Source organism: Anguilla anguilla, chromosome 16 (genome assembly GCF_013347855.1).
Source record: "Anguilla anguilla isolate fAngAng1 chromosome 16, fAngAng1.pri, whole genome shotgun sequence".
NCBI lineage: Eukaryota > Metazoa > Chordata > Actinopteri > Anguilliformes > Anguillidae > Anguilla > Anguilla anguilla.
In genome coordinates this window covers 17,667,438-17,688,026 of record NC_049216.1, presented here as the reverse complement: position 1 = coordinate 17,688,026, position 20,589 = coordinate 17,667,438, and the positions used below count along the sequence as shown (strand labels likewise).

General features: G+C 45.7%; 1 protein-coding gene across 3 annotated transcripts in view; it reads left to right on the top strand.

The window, feature by feature from the left end:
- The window catches only part of LOC118214775 (GRAM domain-containing protein 2A), a 36,124-nt gene extending 15,916 nt beyond the window's left edge, over positions 1–20,208 (top strand). For 2 of the 3 annotated variants that reach the window (XM_035394990.1, XM_035394988.1), the window contains exons 3-12: positions 7,578–7,635; positions 8,753–8,825; positions 10,276–10,379; positions 11,065–11,163; positions 12,553–12,624; positions 14,086–14,148; positions 15,317–15,476; positions 16,763–16,880; positions 17,511–17,618; positions 18,321–20,208. In XM_035394990.1, coding sequence (XP_035250881.1) covers positions 7,578–7,635; positions 8,753–8,825; positions 10,276–10,379; positions 11,065–11,163; positions 12,553–12,624; positions 14,086–14,148; positions 15,317–15,476; positions 16,763–16,880; positions 17,511–17,618; positions 18,321–18,324 — 859 coding nt within the window. In that variant the 3' untranslated portion in view covers positions 18,325–20,208. The remainder of the gene's footprint in view (positions 1–7,577; positions 7,636–8,752; positions 8,826–10,275; positions 10,380–11,064; positions 11,164–12,552; positions 12,625–14,085; positions 14,149–15,316; positions 15,477–16,762; positions 16,881–17,510; positions 17,619–18,320) is intronic. The other variant, XM_035394991.1, reaches the window with a different exon arrangement.
- Positions 20,209–20,589: the final 381 nt, after the last annotated feature.

The window sequence follows — 20,589 nt, the reverse complement described above, 5'->3', positions numbered from 1 at the left end:
CACTGCAATACTGTACATTCACACGCGGAATGCCTGTTACAGCTGAAGAAACCTAGTGTGTTACACAACACTGTTTGCTTTGGGCTTTGTGACGTTCGCTTTCCTGGAAGTGCACTGTACCGACCTTGATATGTAATACTACAGAAAAGAGGTTTCACTTTGGTTTCGCAGCTGAAGGATATAAAGGAATAGGTGGAGCCATAGCCGCGATGCCCTGGCTGAAAGATACCTGAGACGCGCCTGAGCCGTGGAATTCAGCCTCTGTGGTGACTGCATACGATTTTTGACCCTGGCAGATATAGGTTATGCACTGTATCGTTTCCTGTTATTATTCTTGCCAGCTTCTCCAGGCAAACCCTTCTTTTTCTCAGCCTCAAATGACCTGAAATGGCCTGTGTTTGGCAGAGCCAGGCGTGTTGCCTCAGGGCAAACTTCCACTGACAGGCCTGACTGTGTCTTTGGCTGTTTCCACCTCTGAAGGAAGCGCTTGTGCAGGTTAGCCTGGAGATGGGCTTTTTAAAAATATCCGGCAATATATAATTTGTCATCAGTTTATTGAACTGTGCAATACCAGCAAACACCTGAGCATTGTGCTTCAGGATACACAAGTCTAAACTGTTCTTTCAGTTCTGTTACTGCACGATCTTTTTATGCACTCATTGCTAATGCACCTGAATAATACAATGGAACAGTGCTACTGTTTTTAGAAATTTCATGCATCATGAAATCTGGCGGTTTTTCTGCTAGCAACAGAAAAGGCGGGGCTCGTTAGTCAGGAACTCCAAACCTGTGTTCTGCTCTCGCTCAGAAATGGCACAGAGCTTTGCCCGCTCGCACTCCTGGAAGTGAGAGTGTTTTATTACAGGAACTCTCTGATCCCACCTCCATTTTCACTTGAAGAGAAACAAAAACGTCCCACAGAAAGCATGAATCTTTTTCACAAATTTGCTCTGATTTTCGCTGAGCACTGTGCCAGATGTTCTGGACAGTGTTTCTGTCTTCTGTGCTTGAACTGAATTCTGGCTTTGACCTATTTACGGTGTTCAGCCTGGGACTGGTGCTGTGCTGAATTATAAAAGAGTCTCTGATAGCCCGCATAATCGCAGGAGCCAGCGGTACTGTGGCCTTGTACCAAATTTAGACAGGTGTTTGAAAAATATTCTCACCACAGCCCTGAAAATCTAGGTCAGGTTTTTTGTTGTTTGTTTTGCGAACAACACACACATTACATTCCCCCCCCCAAGCTTTCAGATAGTTCAGTGTCACTATATTTGTAGGTAATTGCCAGTTCAACCTTTTCAAACCTGCCAGTGGCACCGATATTATCTGTTGATAAACAGCATTTTGTAGCTAACACAAAAGATGGTTGGTGTCTTGGCACCAACATTTTCAATAAAATGTTGTTGCCTGTGGCTCTTGTAATAGTATTCAACAGCTGCAGCTCAATTCTAAATAAATATATTGTAACCATTCTATCCTGCACTCTCTCCTTTTCCTTCTAAGTATTGTGGATTTGACTGTGTGGGGCAATCAGTGAGTGCTGTATGTGACCCAATGGGACTTAGGCTTGAGTGCAGCAGCCCCTGTGTAAGCTTATTTCTTATTGCTCTCTGTTAGTACAGCAGCAATGGCAAGATAGGGACAAGTAAATATAAATAAATCAACTGGCCTATTACTTTGTGCACAAGCACAATTTGTCTACTATATATACACACTTAATACTGTATACAAATAATTACAGTAACAGTATCAAACAAACTAAGTCATAAAAAATGAATGAAGCTTTTTTAAGAGCACAGAGTGCTGTTGGGAGAATCCCTTCTCCATTAGCACTTCATTCAATCAGAGGGGAGTGTCACAAAAGAGTGAAAGCTGGGCTCATTCAGTGCTGTGCCTGCGTCAGGCTCTGCTTTAGCTGCATCTGGGTGTGCTGTTTGCTCATTCTGCTGCTATTACCCAGTCTGTCCGGTGCTGCCTTGGACTATGAAGGACTGATGGTGAGGAGAGGCCTACACTCGCTGTGAGTACAAATAAAACAGCAATATAGTTTCACACAGGGTTCATGAATATCGAAGTACTAGATTTCTTCCCAGTTTGAAATGGCCAGTTATAGACAGGGTGCTAATGCTGCCGTCTCCACAGCCTGTACAGGGGGAGAAGTGTGACAAGCACACACTGTTCTGGAGGCTCGTGATGTCACCAGGTGCTGGTGTTGACACCAGAGACCACAAGCCAGGCTCGAACGGACATGAGTCAGAGGAAGACGCTTCATGTGTAGCAAGCAGATGACAAGCAGAATGCAGCCACTGGTCAACCAGTGGGGGTCAGTAGAGAGCGATGAGATGTGGGTCAGTGTGGTGCTCCAGATGATTTCAAACAGTTTCAACGATTTGTTTGGTTTTCCCCATCTCTTGTGGTAACCACTTTGGAATGAAATTTTTTATTTATTTATTTTTGCATTTTCGTAAGGAGGAGTGCCTTGATATTACTGACAAAGTTGTGGTCATGCTTTCTGATGCTTAAAAGAGCCTTGCTTTTTCAAAATACTTTTTATGTCCTTGTGTTTTTGGACTGGAACGAGCAACAACTGTTCCTTCGGTTTTTCCTCTGACTTAATTAAGACAGGTTTAATAATAGAGCGTGATGCAGATCAGGTGTCCCTGCAGACCGCCTGTGTTTTTCAATTATCTGAGCAGCCAGCGCCAGGGGACCTCAGCAAAGCTGTTTGTGTGAGCTGCTGACAGGCCGAGGAGAGGCTGCTGCCAGGAGCTAACCTTACCGCAGGAGACGCTCAGCTGCCGCTAGCCCAAAATAAACTCTGCTTGGTAATGCTTTGGGTGGTCAGAGTACAGGTCAGCTCAGAGAAGGTGACTTCAGCATGCTGCGTGCTGCCACTGGCTTCCATTAACAACAGGGAGCTCTGCCTTTTTTGTAATTGGATGGGGCAACTCATTTGATGAGGCTCTCTCAATTCATCAGGGGGTTTGCCTGCGCTGGCGGTTGTCAGCGGGGCCTGGCGTAGCGATGCTCCTGTGCGCTGCTAATGAGCACGCCACCGCGCTGTCCCGTGCCCCTGCCACGGGACATGCCATCGGCGCTGTTCTGGAACACAAAGCCGCGCGTCGGCGGGGCGGGGGCGTGGCGGGAACCCTCCATCAGGACACAGCGGCTGCGTGTTCGGCGCCAGCAGGGCCCAACGTGAGCGCGTGGCGCAGATCACGCCTCTGCGTTCTGTGCTGCTGTGATTGGCTCAGTGCACGGGGGGGCCTGTTTGTCTCAGCGCAGGATAGGTGGATGCCTCTGAGTAGAGCTTCTCCTTCTAAACACCAGGCTCACGTTAGCTACCCACCGGGGACCCCGTTTCCCAAAGCGTTCCCCGGATCTCTGCACGTGTGACTGAGGAGATGAGAGCAGCCGCCAGCTCCCCCAGGCCAGTCACTGTGACCTGGCAGGGCTCCACCCTGCCCTCTCTTTATAGGCTGGCAGGAAGTGACTGCGCCAAACCATGCGAGAGATAATTTAAGAATCTTTGACTGCACTCTCAAGAGAGGAACTGATGTCCCTGACCTCTTCCTGTCCCTCTTCATTGCTTAAGTACTGAGTCTTTCCCTCTCAAGCTTTAAACTGTTGTGTAATGGAGTACTCTGTGTTTCATGACGTTTCTGTATCTTAAAACCAGTTTCAAAACACATTCCACATTGTATGAATCTATGTATTATATTAAACATAATATTAAACATAGTCTCAATAGTTTTACAGTTATCTTTTGGACATTTGCCAAATAGAAAAAGCCTTTTCTTTAAAACCCCAGCACAGGCTCACCGTGCATGTAAGTAATCCCTGTACACCAAATGAAAAGCAAATAAGAAGCTGATGTGTATTGCAGTGTAATGGCCTGGCTGATGGGATATAGCACCAGTGTGTTTGGATTACAGAGAGCTGCTTCTGCACTGCGGTCCACAGAGGTTCAATTATCAGCTCAGTTCTATACAGCTCCCTGGCAAAGTGACAGAGCACTACCCTGTGTGTCAACAAGCCCAGGCCTCTGGAGAGGACAGCATGGTCACACGCTTGCTACGGCTCTCGATGCAGGTGTACGCACACAATGCCCATGTGTACACACACACACACACAGACGGTCACATGCTTGATACAGCAATACAGCACTCGATGCAGGTGTACGCACACAATCCCCATGTGCACACATGCACATACACAGATGGTCACATGCTTGGTACAACTTTCGATGCAGGTGTACACACACAATGCTCATGTGCACACACACACACACATACACAGACACGCACACACATTCTTGCATGCATCTATACATACATAGATCAAAAGTATGAGTAGACGCCACACAGAGATATAGCCATTTATATGTGTGTATACAGTGTATACAGCATATATATATATACACACACACACACACACAGACACACACATACATACACAATGTATTACCAGACGCAATACTGATACACTAATATGATCATATAAACAGGCCTTTGTCTTCTGTTAGATGCACATACAGCCAAATCATACACTAACACACATGCGCGCACACACATGCACACACGCAGTTCAGACATACCAACACACACTCCAGTGTGTACCCCCGCTCACACACACAGTGTCAGTATTCAGTTGTCATGGGATCATGGGAGGACTCACAGAGACTCCAGTGTTAACTAGACTCACACAGTCCCTGACCTGCTGTATGTATCCTGTCACTTATGCTCTCATAGGTAGAAGAGTGATACAAATCTGTAATTCCTTAGTGCTGTATGATGTGTTATATTGTCATCATGCATTAAAATGTTGACATGTATCATCACGCATTTGTCTTAACTGAAATGTCATATAGTATAGCTGACACTTTTTTTAGATGCAGTATATGTACTATTGAATTGTTTTTGGGAACAGCTTCCTGTGGAAAGAAATAATTGTGGATTTCAGACTAAACCGTTGGATTAATACGGATGACGTGTCCCATGGTCGCCTTCATGGTGTTGTTCAGCCGGTCCTGTCAGTCATGGATATGTGTACAATACACGTACATATATTCATCCTCTTCCCTAAGGCTATTTGTTTGATAGGTGGCAGGCAGGGAAGTGGCTTTCATTTCTTTATTTGCTGCTGGCTCAGGGTGGCTCCTGTGAGGTCATTTCATGCGTAGGTCTGCCGTGTCTTTGACGGCAGCTTGTGCTGGTGAAATACGAGCGCACACAGCAGAGGGGTGACTTGCTGAGCACATGCTTGCCCTTTCGGACAGGCGTCTGGTCAGCAGTGTTTGGGTGGGTGTCCCGAGGGTGGCGGTTGGTCAGCAGAGTTGACGCACGGTGACAGAAACCGATAGGTCCACTGTGCCGGAAGAGGCTCCGCCCCTCTTTGGCCCTCTGTCAGGGGGGCCTGGGGTGTCCTGTCAGGACAGGGTGGAAAGGAGGGGCTATTTGTAGGGTAGCTCTCTCTCGCAGAAGGAAATCAGTACGATAAAGTTTTCCAGGAATAGAGAATCGTAAATGAGGTCACTGATTTATAAATTGCATCATGGAGAAGTGACAGAGGCAGGCTGCTGTACCCTTGAGGAAAGACCTTCGCTTAAAGTGCTTCTCTTCAAAAACACCCTTCCAAATTTAAATGGGAGCAGTACTTAAAGGGAACAGATTAAGCCGTGTGTCACCCTGGATACATGAATTTGCTTATCCTTGTGCTAATGTAAATATAATCAGCATGATCGCTGACGAGAATGGTCACATGAGACATTCAGTGTCAATGAGTTATGTTCATATTTTCTGTTTCTTTGAGAAAAAAAAATTATAAGTCGATCCTGTTGCTGGTTTATATTCACTTGCAGATACATGCTTCTTTTGGTGTTATGATACAATACAGTGCCCTTTCTCCATAAAAACCCATCTGCTCAGTCAAATGTGGTTCTCTTCTGCAGATTAACGTGAAAGATTTTGTGTCAAAACATTTGTGAGGTTTTTCCCAGGCACCTTGATGTCACTCATATTTAGCATTTGTTAAAAATAGCAGTTCTGGCCCTTTGACACACCATCTTAGAATTTTTTTTTAGAAAAGCACCAGCTGCTATGGTCCCCCAAGCAATATTTCCAGGTGTGTACATGTTTCGTACAAGATGGTGGTGCACAGATTCCCTCAACTAATGTGTGCTGCTCTTTGGCACAGTCTAGAATGATTCCTTAGAAAGTCTCTCTGTTCATGTTTTTCATTTCTGAACTGAGTGCTGTGGAGGTTTATTTCTCGGAGAGATAGTGAGCTTCCACGCAAGCACTGTACCACTGTGTAAGATCACGGTCTGTTTACATTGTTTGTGAAATTTGTCATTTAAATTTCGGAGGGAAAATTTCCAGCAAATTTAAATGTGAACAAGCATGTATAGGTCTGATTGAGTCACCCCAGATGAGCTCTCCTGATTGGAGGTCTTTCATTTGTCCCTTGTTTTCATTATCATTGAATCATGCACCGCTGCACACCTTCGCATGCCTGCTCGCCGAAGCGCATGTCAGACAGTTTCACTCTGTTTCCGGTGTCGTGAGGCCTGTGGGTGTAACCGTTCCAATAAGCGACTCGGAGGTATTTTCAGTAGAAACACACAGCGTGTGTACGTGCGTGTGTGTGTACGTGCATGCGTGTGCGTTTGTGTGTGTACAGTATATGTATATGTTACAAATTCAGTGAATACATTCAGATCCATGTTCCTCATTTTTAGTTAAGGTGAGGCTGAAAGATAAAAACATCTTGCCATAATGCCTTCATTAGTATATGCTGCTAGCATCCTTATATGGCTACAGAATCACCACGGGTGTTCCACAGAGGAACCACCAATCAGGGCTTCTGTTTTTTTGGGTAGACTATTAAAGAGTGTGTGAGAAATGATCCTCACTCTCTTAACCATGGCCAAGTCTGCGTCTAATTTCTTTCTGCACACCAAATACGTAAATAAAAATGCTAATTTCTGAGGAAATTGACCCATGCAGACACCAAACATCTCCAATGACGAATGTTATAGCACTGAGTCATCTGCTTTAATAGAATTAGCGTTAGCATTGCAGTGCTCTTACATACTGTGAGCTTTGGTGAACTGAGGCAGTGTGGAAACTGAGGTTGTGCTAAAGCTGCTTTCCAGAGCCCCAGGCCTTCGGAAGTGAAGGGCCGTGGCTTGCAAATGGAGATGAATGTTTGTTTCCACCTCCTGTTGGAAACCATTCTGAAATTTGCTTAAGCACTCCTTTAAAATTCCACATCCACCTGAGAGGCATTTGCGTCTGGGTGTGCAGGTGTGTGTGTGTGTGTGTGTGTGTGTGTGTGTGTGTGTGTGTTTGTGTGTGTGTTTGTGTGTGTGTGTGTGTGTGTTTGACATGTTATGATACTTATGGTAAATCTGTAGTTCATACAGGCACTGCATGCTGCATGTTCATATTTCATCTTTAAAAGCGAGTGGGTCATATTGTTTATGGCCTGGCTTTTCTGGCAGATCCTTCCCAGGTGTCTGTAAACAGTGTGGACTGGCTGTGCACCATTCTAACCACCTGGCATGTGCTTGACAGGATCCAGCTCATAGATGACCTCTCATACGAGGATGTGAAGAAATGCTACCGTGGATCAGTAAGTATTTCTGCTGTATTTTCCTCCTTTGAAGCACCAGAGCTGGAGCAGGGTTCCAAGAGCAGGCATCTCATACTCATTTAGGCCTCCTTCCGCCTCCTCCAGATCTCCTCTGTAGAGAATTTTCTCTGGTGTGATGTATTAATGATTGTAATCCTGATACCATGTTACTGGACAGACAGAAGAGTTTGCCCCCCTCCCCCCACCCCCTCGCTGGAATAGTAACTGCCAATCGGTGCTGACTCCTGTCTGTGAGATATTCAGGAATTGGAAAGCATCTTAGCAGAGATATTAGATGTCAGTGCTGTCAAACAGACCAGTAACTCGCAGTGGAAAATGTTAGTCTATAAAGTAGCTGAGACCAGGGAATTTCTTTTATTTATTTATTTATTTTTTTATATGAGACCAGGGAATTTACCATCAGTTAGTTTGTTAGTGTGACATCACAATTTCCTTTTCCTGAAAGCAACTAGGCAGATTTCCTAACCCTGACCTATGTGATAACGTAGTATACTGTGGCAATTTTAATGAGTGGCTACAAAAAACGCAAAAGAACATCCAGGAAGTTCCTTTTGAAAGTCTTTGAACCTATAGCGTCACCACTGTGTACGGTTCCACAGTTCAGTCAGTGCAGTACACCTGCGCGAGGTCTGGTTGTGCAGCATGGAGGTTAAACATTAAGACAGAGCGCCCGTCTTATGGGGCGGTCTCGTGTGAGTTGTGATTTTAGTGTGAGAGCCTGCAGACTGCAGAGTGTGAGAGAGGAGCTCGGGCGCTCCTCAGAAAGCCGCTTGGCGGAGGTGCAAACCACAGCGGGGGCGGCGCTGACGCTGTGCGAGGGCGGCGCTGACGCCGTGCGAGGGCAGGGCCGCTGGGTTTTTTTTCCCAGCGCAGCACGGGGAGGTGGGAACCCGCTCCGCCGAGCCTCTGTTCAGCGCGGCCGGGGGGGGAAGTCTGTGTCGCAGGGGGGGGAAGTCTGTGTCGCAGGAGGGTTTTGTTTTTTTTTGGGGTGGACATGCTGGGACTCTTGCAGAGCTCCAACCCCTTCAGCGACGGGGCAGGGGTGCAGCGCTGTTCTGTGGCTCCGCTCATGTCTGTCCTCTCTCCCGCCGGACAGACGGTCAGCAAGTACAACTCGCAGTACCACAAGCTGTTCCAGACCGTGCCCAAGGAGGAGATCCTCATGAAAGGTGAGCGGCTGACTTACTTTCATTTTTGAATTGTTTTTTTAAATAGGTCACAGTATTTGCAAGACTGTATTAACAATTCAGTTTTACTGATTTGATTAATGTGCTTTAATTTAATTAATGTAATCAGGTTAAAATGCATTTAGTCCTCTTCTTCAAACTTGCGAATTGGCAACCAACCATCTTGTGATTCTCTGCTTAAATTGCTCAAATTGTATGCTCAGTTTGAGAAAAATAAATTATCTAGTTTGAGACCACTATCTAGATTTTTTTTGGATTTATTTTTGAGTGCAGCATCTCATAACTTTAAAAGTATTCACTGTTTTGCATTCTGTGTTCAAGCAGTAAGCAAAAATTGTATAGAAACCAATTACTGCTTAGGAAAATTAATCAAAATCAAATAATCAAAAACAAAAATAATGACCAACCCACATGTCTGTATTAGCATAGGGAATTAAAGGAGAGAATAGATTAGTAAATGGATTCATATATTAAATTCTTTAAGAAAAACACAAAATCTGATATTTAGCTATTCAACATCTTCTGTTATTTGTACACTCGTTGATGATTATCCCCATTATCATCAGCATAACCCCAAGCAATATTACTTGATACTAAGGACATGCCATAATGCATATGAAATAATGATGAACTCATAACGTAATTATGCAATATCAAGAGAAAGCGTGCTCTAATGCATGTATTGCCATTCTTATAAACACCGTAGTTAAATGTGATGCAACGTTGGACTGCACTTTTAGACATTGCACCTGCATAGTTCCCTTTGAGCAGTTCTGCACATGGCTAATGAATTATTGCCTATTGCCTGCTGATATGTCCCCTTGGTGAAAAACACGCTTGGGTTTGCAGTGGTTAAATCCTGTTTTTTTTGCTGCCACAGAGATTGAGGTGTGAGGTAGTTTTCATATTGTGTAAGCATTTTTTATGCGTGTGGGCACCATTTCAACCCCATCCGACTACTACCTAATGTTTGTGCCCTTGTTAATTAGTAATGTGAATGAAGATTATTTTATTACTCAATGAACAACATAATAAAATAGTAATACGCGTTGGACCATAACAGATTCTGGCACTTGTTTAATCTGGCATTGAGTTTGTTCATTCTAATGGCATTGGTATTCTGGTATTACATTCCACAGTAGTTTGTTCTGGGTCTGAATCATCATATTGACACTTTAAGAGACAGTTGGGATTCTTTTATCTTTTATTGCTAATGATTCCTTTTCAAAGCAGGCGTGCCTGACTAGCTGCCACCTGTGTAAACCTGCCAGTAAACAGCCCACGGGCGCATGTGGCGACTTGCGCAGACCTCATTAAGTTGCGTTGCAGTTAGATTGCAGCGCTCCCCCGTTCGGTGCGCAGACGTGCCCTGCAGCGCAGCGCCTCTCCTCTGTGTAATGTGCGCCTGTTTGCCTCTCTCTGCCCCTCTCAGTCTATTCCTGCGCGCTCCTCAGAGACATCCTGCTCCAAGGCCGGCTCTACATCTCCAGAAACTGGCTGTGCTTCTACGCCAACCTGTTCGGCAAGGACATCAAGGTGAGGGTTCCAGGTGCCAATCAAGGCGCTGCAGGGGTCTGTTAATAGGGCCTTTAATAATGTTATTAACGTTTATCTTCCGCTGAGTTCAGATACACTGAGAGCTCTGTTTCAAAGCGTTGGGTTTTCTCTCCCTTGGACTCCGGTGTAATACCGATACAGTTCATTTGAATGCATGCTTGGTTTTGCCCACAGCCATGTTTGAAATTTTGGCAGTATATTTTTTTTGCACCTGCAGAATTGTTGAAACATAAATCAGGTTTAGTGCAAATATCAGATTGGTATTACTGCTCTGGCTTGTGATTGGCCCTTACGTTAGTTACACTTCCTGTGTAATTGAACGTATCTCAAAAGAGAGGGGAGTGATTAGGTGAATTGGGACTGGGGGGTCTGTCCTGCCTCACGGGTCCTGTTGTTTGGGATCCTGACCCTGAGAGCTGTTTGCAGCCCTGGTGCAGCGTGTCCAGCTCACCGTGACGTGACCCCCCTGCTATCGTTCGCCTGTGTTTACTGTTCAGCGGGACCAGACTGTTATATTTTCCCTCTTTTTTTGTCTTTGTTTGCTTGTACCTTTTGACTCCCTCCTTGCCGCCCGGTGGGGGTTTGGGGGCGGCGGTAAAAGCCGCGCAGTCGGGGAGCGTTCCCGGCGCGGGGGCTGATCTTTGCGCTCTCCTCTCTCTGGCAGGTGGCTATTCCCGTCGTCTCCGTGCGGCTGGTGAAGAAGCACAAAACAGCGGGCCTGGTGCCCAACGGCCTGGCGATCACCACGGACACCAGTCAGAAGGTATGACCCCGCCCCCGACCCCACCCCCATCTTTGGGAACGTCCGGCTCGCCCAATGCCAGGGGATGCTGGGGATGAAGCAACACAGCAGTGCACGGAGGTCACTCCACTTCAGCTTTGTTTTACTTCCGTTTCAGTTGTAAACTTTCTATTGGACGACCCTCCAGACTGCATTTTCATTCAGGAAGGCACAAGATGTACCTGTTTGACTGTTTTCACATTTTTGAGTACGCCTGTCTTTGCACTGCCTCCACTGAAGCCATAATGTCAGTTTCACACAAACCTGCTGTTTCATTCATCTCTCATTTTAAATTAAGCACCTGTTTGAAAAGGAGCTGCATGCCGTTTGCTGATTTAAATGATGTCTAAGCAAAAATCTGTCAGGATTTCTGAAGTTTTGAAAATGTTTTCCCACATTGTCTGCTGGCTGTATTCACAAGCCAACACTTATCAATACCTGAAGCCACCGTGAGTGAGCACATTTATATGGAGTATTGATTAAATGTGTTCTCTGTCATGGTAGCTTCAGGCACTGATAAGTATTGGCTCAGGTGAATACAGCCAGCAGGTTGCTTTCCTGGCCTAGCTAGCCACCTGCGGTGTGTGAATCTGCTCACTGCTCGTTAGTTTGCTTTACCTGCTTTCCTTATCAGTTTCTTTGCTCTTGTAGATAATTTGGTTATTTACTGTGTGGATAATATGTTGCTGATAGGGCTATTTACTCTGCAGATAATATGCTGAAAACTTTCAAGGCCACAGTAGGATGTGGAATGAGAACAATTTCTTAATGTCTTTACACCATTTAACACCAACTCAGAGGCTTTGACAGATTATTACTGTGGCAACAGATCTTTTATATGTGTGGCCTCAAGCTGTTCTGCTGGCCTGAGTTTTATGGTTTTTACCTGGTGAGAGTTGAAGTTGTTGGCCATGAACTGTGTATCGCCTCCAATTTGCTGACTGAGAAAATTAAGGCTTGCATCATACCAAATGATTTTAAAAACCATGGTAGACCCGGTGTGTTTTCTGTATGGATCAGCGACAGACAGAAGTATTTCTGCTCATCTAAGTACAGAAAAAAATACGTGTTGCATATATTTTTTTAAAGTAGCTGCATTTTCATTCAGACACTGAATTTGAATGAGCTAGTACATTATTCTGTATATCGTGTATCTTTTCACATTTAGAATGACTAATTGAATTTTCATGTTTTAAAACTGTTTAACATCTTTTTCATTATCATTATTATTGTTGTATTATTATTATTATAGTTGAAGTAATTTTATTAGTATTAGTTGTGATATTATAGCAGTAATAATAGTATTATTAATAATAATACAGTGTGTTTGTGTGTGAAAGTGCTGATGTGCACCCTCCTCCTCTCCTGCAGTACGTGTTTGTGTCCTTGCTGTCCCGAGACAGTGTGTATGACGTCCTGAGGAGGATTTGCACGCACCTCCAGGTGAGAGTTTGTCCTCTTCCTCCTTTTAAGCCACTCCCTCTGCCGTCAGGGTCTGATTCATCCAATCAGAAAGGGTCGAGACACAAGAGATAGGAATTAATATGGGCATATTTCACGCAGGTAAAATACATCGCGTACATTAGATCAGTGATCCTCGGGGCCCCCTGGGTTTCCACAAGTGCAATTCCAGAATTTTAACTGTTAATTTTTTTTAAATTCGGTGTTTTTAATGTTTTAGAGGGATTATTTACTCTCTTCAGCTACATTATGCCAGAAATAGCAATGCATGCCATAAGGAATAAAATTCTAATGTTCATGTTGTGCTATACTGCAAACAATTACATGGTTAACATTTTTAAAAAATCAAATGAAAGACTGAGGTTAATAGTTTTAGTGGTCAGGTGTTCACATTTTTGCCTATTAGAAGCCTATTGATTCGCCTCAGTCTTTAATTTGATCAGTTATACTTGTTTGTAATATGGTACAAATATGAACATTGTAATTTTATTCCTCATGGCATCCATAGTTAGTTCTGGCATAATGTAGCTGAAGAGGGTGAATAATCCCTCTAAAACATGAAAAGAACCAAATTAACGGATTGTTAAAAATGTGGGGGATGGGGGTTGGAATAGAAACCAGCAGACACAGGGGGCCTCAGGACCAAGTTTGAGAGCCACTGCATTAGATCAATGTCTGAATGCACTGGTGGAAAAGGCTGCCATAGAGAGGGGCTGTTCTGTGTGACCTCCAGTAATGCGTTCTAATGTGATTTACTGTCATGTGTTCTGGGTCCTGCTGGTTTGGTGTGGGAAATCGGCTGAAGTGGCTGACTATAGCCACACATCTTGTGTGCTCTGAACAGATATTCAGCTCCTGCATTGGGACAGATGCTGGTTAGGACTTGCTGAATGTTTCCTGCTTTGCATTTCTTCATATTTAGCCCAGCACGTTTAGCTTCCGACCATATGAGTTTGAACTCTGTGTCAATTCCAAGAAAAATGTGGTGGGTGACATTTACATTTGAGACATTTAGCAGACGCTCTTCCCTAGAGCAACTTACACAGCTCACATTCTTTATACAGTTCGTTTGTACAGCTGGATATTTTTACTGAAGCAGAGCCTGTTCAGTACATTGCTCAGGGGTACAGTGGCATAGTTTTGCCTGTGAATCAAAATCACAACCTCAGGAAGTCCTGTTCCCTGACCATTATGCTATACTGAAGCGTATCTGATCAGTGTGTGTGATAAACCCTCTGATCAGCCTGTGTGATAAACCCTCTGATCAGTGTGTGATAAACCCTCTGATCAGCCTGTGTGATAAACCCTCTGATCAGTGTGTGATAAACCCTCTGATCAGTGTGTGATAAACCCTCTGATCAGCATGTGCAGTGTGTGTGATAAACCCTCTGATCAGTGTGTGATAAACCCTAACCCTGGTCCTGACTCCTGGCTGTGTTGCAGGTCAATGGGAAGAAGAGCCTCAGTCTGAAGGAGTTCATGGAGGAGCCGGTCTCCTTATCCCTGGTGAGCCTTGGACTCTGGACCTTTGGCGCATCTTCTGCTGCTTGTAGAGCAGTAATTGCTCAACATGACTGTGCACAGCTGTGTACTGCTGCCTGTTTATTTGCTTTACCGGCTACTGTTTCACACGGTCCTGCACCACTGCCAGCTACCTGCGCCAGGGCCAGCCACCTGGGCCACCAGCCACCTGGGCCACCGGCCACCTGGGCCGCCGGCCTGGGGGAACCATGCGGACTTACTGAATTTGAACCATGACCTTGTGACCCCGCCATTACTTTAGAAGACATTGCTTGTTTATTGGCTGCTTATGTCCGTCAGGGGAGAAAGATGCTTATAGCTGGAGCATATGGCCCCAGTCCAGCCTGTCGTTCCATAGCATGGGCTGCCCATGGTGTGCCCCCGCCCCCCCCCCCCCGCAGCGTGATGATTGGATAATAATGGACAATGTTCTCTTTCTGCATGTTGCCAGAAAATTCTTCCTTGAGTGACAGAGCCCTACTGTTCCTACTGAGCCTCTAAATTAACTTGCGCCAACGCAATATCCCCTCAATTAGTCCCCTAATTATCCCCTAATTATGCAGAAGTATATTACCTGACCCTTGTTCTGTAGTTGTATAATATATAAGGGTGTTGTGGAATACAAAAGGGTTATTTTAACCAATAATGGTCATCTAAGTGGTAACTTGTAAGGGGAACTTATACTAGACACTTTAAAATGAAAAAAGCATGAAGCTGAAATTAAAATCTTCATGTAAATTATATAATTCACAATTTTATAATTCATATGTTATGTAAGTCACTATTGTTTTCACATCCTTAGTCATAGCCATTGTTGTACATTATGTTATGCAATACCTTAGCCATTACATGAGTGACCCTTGTGACCTTATTTCCTGTGTTTCTGTACAAAAGCAATCAGTATTTATTTGACCAGAGAGCTGAACTGAAACATGAAGTCTCTTTTACAGTAACTTCCTGTGGAAACGGGGTCCGGGAATGCAAAGGATACTGTAGCCAGTCACCTGTGGTTGAGATGATTTGTGACAATCAGTCAAATGTAGCCGACATGCTTCGATGGCCAGATGTGCAGAGCCGTTAGAGTGTTTTATCCAGAACTCCTTGGTCAGCATCTCTGTCCTGTTAAACGGCGTGGGGTGTGTCTCGGTCGCAGGACGAGTTCCCTGTCCCAGACGAGTTCCCGCCGGTCCTCAAATGGAGGAGGAAGCCCTCTGTGGCGTCGGTGTCCTCCTCGCTCCCCGACCTCCTGGGGAACTCCAGCAGCAGCCTGAGCGCCGTGGACACGCCCTTCCAGGCAGACGAGCCGCTGGAAGGTGAGGAGGTGTTTCCGTCGGCCGCCGGTGGGGGGGGGGGGGGTGGTGTTCCCGCCTGGCTTTCTCTGCTTCTGCTTAATATTTATTTTTACTGAAGTTTTATTCAGCACAAGACTGTAGCCCGGACAACATGTTGTTGTTGCGAATGTTTGTACCCCCAAAACTGGTCATAAGGTAGTTTAACTTACCTGCAATCTACTGATCTAGCCTGTCTTATTTCCGGTTTTATCTTTAAAATTACAGGCCAGGATTAAATAGGGAAACCTGCTGACTCTGGTGGGCTAGTTTTGGATTTGCTTTTAAGGAAAGGAAATGTTTGAGATGGTTGGGGGAAATAATGCGTGTGTGCTGTGCTGATTGATATCCTCTTTAATCAGCCAGTGATCCCTTGGCTTCTGAAAGACTCGTGGTAGCCAAACCTCCCTCCCCTGCCCGTCCTCTCTCAGCCCCCGGTGCACGTCCGCGTCTCTAATCCCCTCGGACTCTCTGCGCCGTTTCTTTTTGGACGGATGCACTCTTACGCAATCGGGGATTTTCGCGTGATCTGGAGATTTTCTCCAGTTGAAACAGAGGAGTGGTTCATTATTATGAAGCACAGCATTCATTACTGTTGGATAATCCCGGCCTCACGTGTACCCTGCGCTCTCCGCCTGTGCTGAGGGCTGCTGTGGGCGCTGCACAGCCCTGCGCATGTCCGAAGCCACACACCATTTACATGCTGATTAGCAAAGGTGCAACGCTATCTGTTAGCAGGGTGATAGTCTTCCCCCCCATCCACAGAATTGCAGTTTCTCCCAGATAACCTTGTAGCCGTCAGTGTTTGTTCAAAGGCAAAACCTGTCATTGTTTTTCATCCTGGTTTAATCCAGGAGTGGTGTGTTTGTGCTGTTTCTGTGGATTATTTAATCTAGTGCTGGCATATATGCAGTATCGCCGTAGTTGCATAAGCATGGCGGTGTCTTAAGGCTGTGGAAACACGTGGGCTAAAGTCAGTCACAAATTTGTGCCCACCTCCTGGGTGCTGAGCCTGCATACAGTGTCTGTGGTGCTGGGCAGACTCCCCTTGGACTGAGATATGATTAACCGGCAGCCTGGCTGAAAGTAAATGTGTGTGTACGTACGTGCACGTGCGTGCATATGTGTGTTTGCAGAAAATGGGGGGTCGCCATTATAAGGTTACAAAGGTTACGACTGAGGAGGAGGCTGAATTCTTTGGATCAGTGTTTGTGGGGGGCTTAGTTTTGCGTAGCACAGCTGAACTTGGCATTGTGGCTGACCCGGGGCAGTTTTGTGTTTTGTCCGTTCTGCAGAGAATGTTCTGGAAACAGAGAACATCCTCCTGACCGAGCCGGTCCCAGAACTGGGCCACGCTGAGTACCAGCTGCTCAAGTTCTTCATCCTGCTGTGAGTGATGCCACGCCCGGTCCCCCTCCGGTACCCCACGCACCTTCCCTCTGTGGAGCACGGTCTCTACCTCTTTCCTAAATATTTGATTGACAATAATAGGACAGCTAGAGCATAGCATTAATTTTGTAAACAAAAAGCATGTATAGTCAGCCCTATAGCCAATTTCCTGTGTAATTTTTAAGTTCATGGTTCTCCCTTTTAACTGAATTGAAATTTGTTTTAAACTCATTCTTACCAGCTAAAGATTTGTGAATCATCACATTTTTCCTCAAAGTAATTGTCATGTGCAACAGTAGAAGCATGACATGGAATTACCTTGCTGTTGAGTTTAGCAGCTTTTTTTGATGGTGGGTTTAGCTACAGGAGCTGATTTTAGTTGTAATACTGCCATCTAGTGGCAGAAATAAAGACTCCACTCTGTTTGCAGTAATTCAAAATGACATCGCTGTAATGTTTATCAAAAATCCATTTTCCCTTTTTTCTTTTAAATGCCATCCTATCAGAGTGCTTACACACCCACCACCTACATTTTATGAGTTCTCGGGTGATTACATCGCTCTGCTGTCGAGGACATGAAGTGCCCGTGTTATAGAACTGTTTCGATGCCTGTCCTGCTCTGTCCTCCAGCATCATCCTCCTGATCCTGTCCTCCTGTTACCTGGCCTTCCGCGTCTGCAGCCTGGAGCAGCAGCTGTCCTTCCTGAACGCCAACCCCACGCTTCCTGTGAGAGAGAGGTGAGCCCTGGACTCCCTTTCCCACCTCCCCTCTCTCCTCCTCCTCCCCTCTCTCCCCCACCTTCCCTTTCTCCCCCTCCGCCCTTCTCTCCCCCTCCTCCCCTCTCTCCCCCACCTTCCCTTTCTCCCCCTCCGCCCTTCTCTCCCCCTCCTCCCTCCTCCTCCCTCCTCACAGCCTCATCACTGGCATTAAGCAGACAGGGAGCAGACTCATTTCCTCCTCTCAGCCGAAGGGGAGAAGGCACAGTGACACGGGCTATTTTTGGCTCATCTCCGATTCCCCGTCCCTCCCTGTGTTTACAGCAGTCAGCTTAGGGTGATGCTTCCCTGCATAGCGCCCGTCTGGGAGCGTATTTAAGCCATTTTAGCCCATTTTATCCTCTTGTGGTATCATTAGAGCAGGACAGTGCCGCAGATCCCCACTCTTTCCTGGGCCAGAGCTAGCACAGGCTTGCCGGGGTACATCGTTAGCGCGCTGCTGCTGAACCGAGCGCAGGCAGCTTGTCCTTAGCCGACTCCTCAGCACAAGCACACCTCTGTTAGCAGCCAGCAGACCTCAACGCTTCCTGTTTTCAAATAAACAAAATAAAAGTGTTTTTATACAAAAATGTCTCATCATTTTCCCAGATTGGTTAATATTTAACTAATAAACATTAGTTTGGTTTGGTTTCCTTGCCAACATCTGCGTTTGTTTCCTTCCAGGTAGCCCAGCCCCCACTCCACATTCCAGCGCTAGGCAAACGCATCATCTTATTTATTGACAGTTTTACATAGTGCAAGGTGAATGCCCCTGCTGTGTTCAGGCATTAAAGATGGGACAGTAGACAATGAATGGAGAAAGACAATGCAGCGCTGTTGCAGAGCAACAGCCAAGTTCACTCACGGATGGGAGAGAGAAACGCCAACTGCTGTAGTCATGTCAGCACCAGGCCATGCCCACACAGTGCCATGCCCGTGCCAGGCCACGCCCAGTCTACTGACGCACAGCACGCAGAGGAAGCAAATGGAGAAATTACCAGAAGGTGTGATAATCTGGGTGGCCCGATTCTCCTCATAACGCACAGAAATGACTGTGGGCTGGCTGGTGCCTCTCCGATCCAGAAGAGCCTCAGTAGTGCTCAACACATTGCCTGGGGTGTCCAAACCTAGAACCTCCTTGTCCAAGATTCCAAAACATCAGAGGAGCAAGGACGTTGGCGAACGTGCCAGCAAGCCTTTCATCACCACGCTTTCTGCAAATGGACGCTTCCTGCCGCAGGCAGAGCCTGAGGACCCCTGTGCTGGTTGAGGGTGTATTCAGTAGGTCCTGTGAGTGAGCTGTCACCCTCTGGCAGCTCTCACAGTTTCAATTTTCCGATTTTGGTCCTGTGCGTCGTCAGGATGGACCGATGTTCCAGAATCTTCCGCTCTCCGCTCGCTGTGCAAACCCGGCACAGGACAGTTCTGGTTCCCTGAAGGGGGCCCGCTAGCCGGAAGGTTAGGTTTTTAATTTGCACCCGGAGCAGCCTCGCCCCCTGCTGGACAGTCCAATGAGAGAAGCCTCACACGGGGCCTGCTCCAGTGTGCACGCTTCAGGCTCGCGGGCTGACCATGTCTCTCCAGCCCTTCTTCCTCGACCCTGTTGGTGTTATGGTAGCAGTATACTGTACGGTTACTGAATGGGGTCACTTGCCAAGACGTGTCAACATTTAAAACATGCGCGCATGCACACACACACGCGTGCAAGCACGCGCACACACACGCACGCACGCACGCATACATACACACATGCACACACACACACACATATACATACACACACTCGCACACACAAAAACATTTCAGAACTAATGCATTATTAGTTGAATTTAATTTTGTGTTTTACTATAAAATGTCCTTTCTAGGTAATTTCCTACAGTTATCTTGGTACTGTACCTTTCTCGGCGAATGCACAGGTGCTCCGTGTCATGGGGCCGTGTCTTGCTTTGTGCAAACATACTGTCAGACAGCTGAAGACTTTAGATATAGCTCTAATTACGACGAGTAACATCAGATTCAAATTATCCACGTATTAAGTAGGGTAAAAGCACATCGTAAAACTGACTGAACAAAGAAGTCATGGTTAATGACTTAGCAGATGAAACCATGGAAATCTCACCGCTGTTGTTGAGTAAGACAGGCTACCTGGAGTGTTAGTGAGTTGACTGAGTAATGGGCTCATTTCTTTGGTGTTGGCTGCTATGGTCCTCTTGGTGTGAAGGAATAGCTGCATAGTGGTCTTTAAACTTATTACGGCATTTCAGACAGGAAACAGGCAGGATTACATAGGAATTGATTCTTAATACATTTTGAAGAACCAATGTCCACTTGAAGTATTGAGTGTAAGTCTAGGTCTATAGCAAGCTGAAATGAGTAGAGTATGCTTTGTAACCATGTATGTATGTATTTATTTGTGTGATTTTTGTATTGAAAATAGGAGATGCACCAGCTGAAGTCTCAGCCGATCACATGACCCAGTCGACTCTTATCGATAGATTTGTTCTCTGTCTACAGGAGCACATGACTGTAAGCCAATAGTGACTAATAAAACTCCTCTACTGCTAATTCTGTATTTCTGTGTGTCTCCTATACGTAACATTATTTACTCCCATATTATTTATTAGTATGGATCTACAGCACTAACGCTTGGAGATCCATATAAATGACATGCAACAATGAGAGCTGTTTGATTAGTTTTCGGGCAGGAGCTCTGACGTACTGCCACTTTCCCCAATGTGCACTGCAGAGAAAACTGAATGCCAAAAAAGAGGAAGAAAACAAAAGGTGCCTTTTCATGCAGTGCTTCTTATGTAACACTGTTGCATTATATAAGTCCTGGCTTCACTGTTTGTTCCCCCATGAGCTTTGTGTTTATTTGTGGATGAGTGGGATGTTGATGTACAAGCTGGGATGAGAAAACCCCCGATTGCGTCACTGCAGTTTTTCCTGTCTG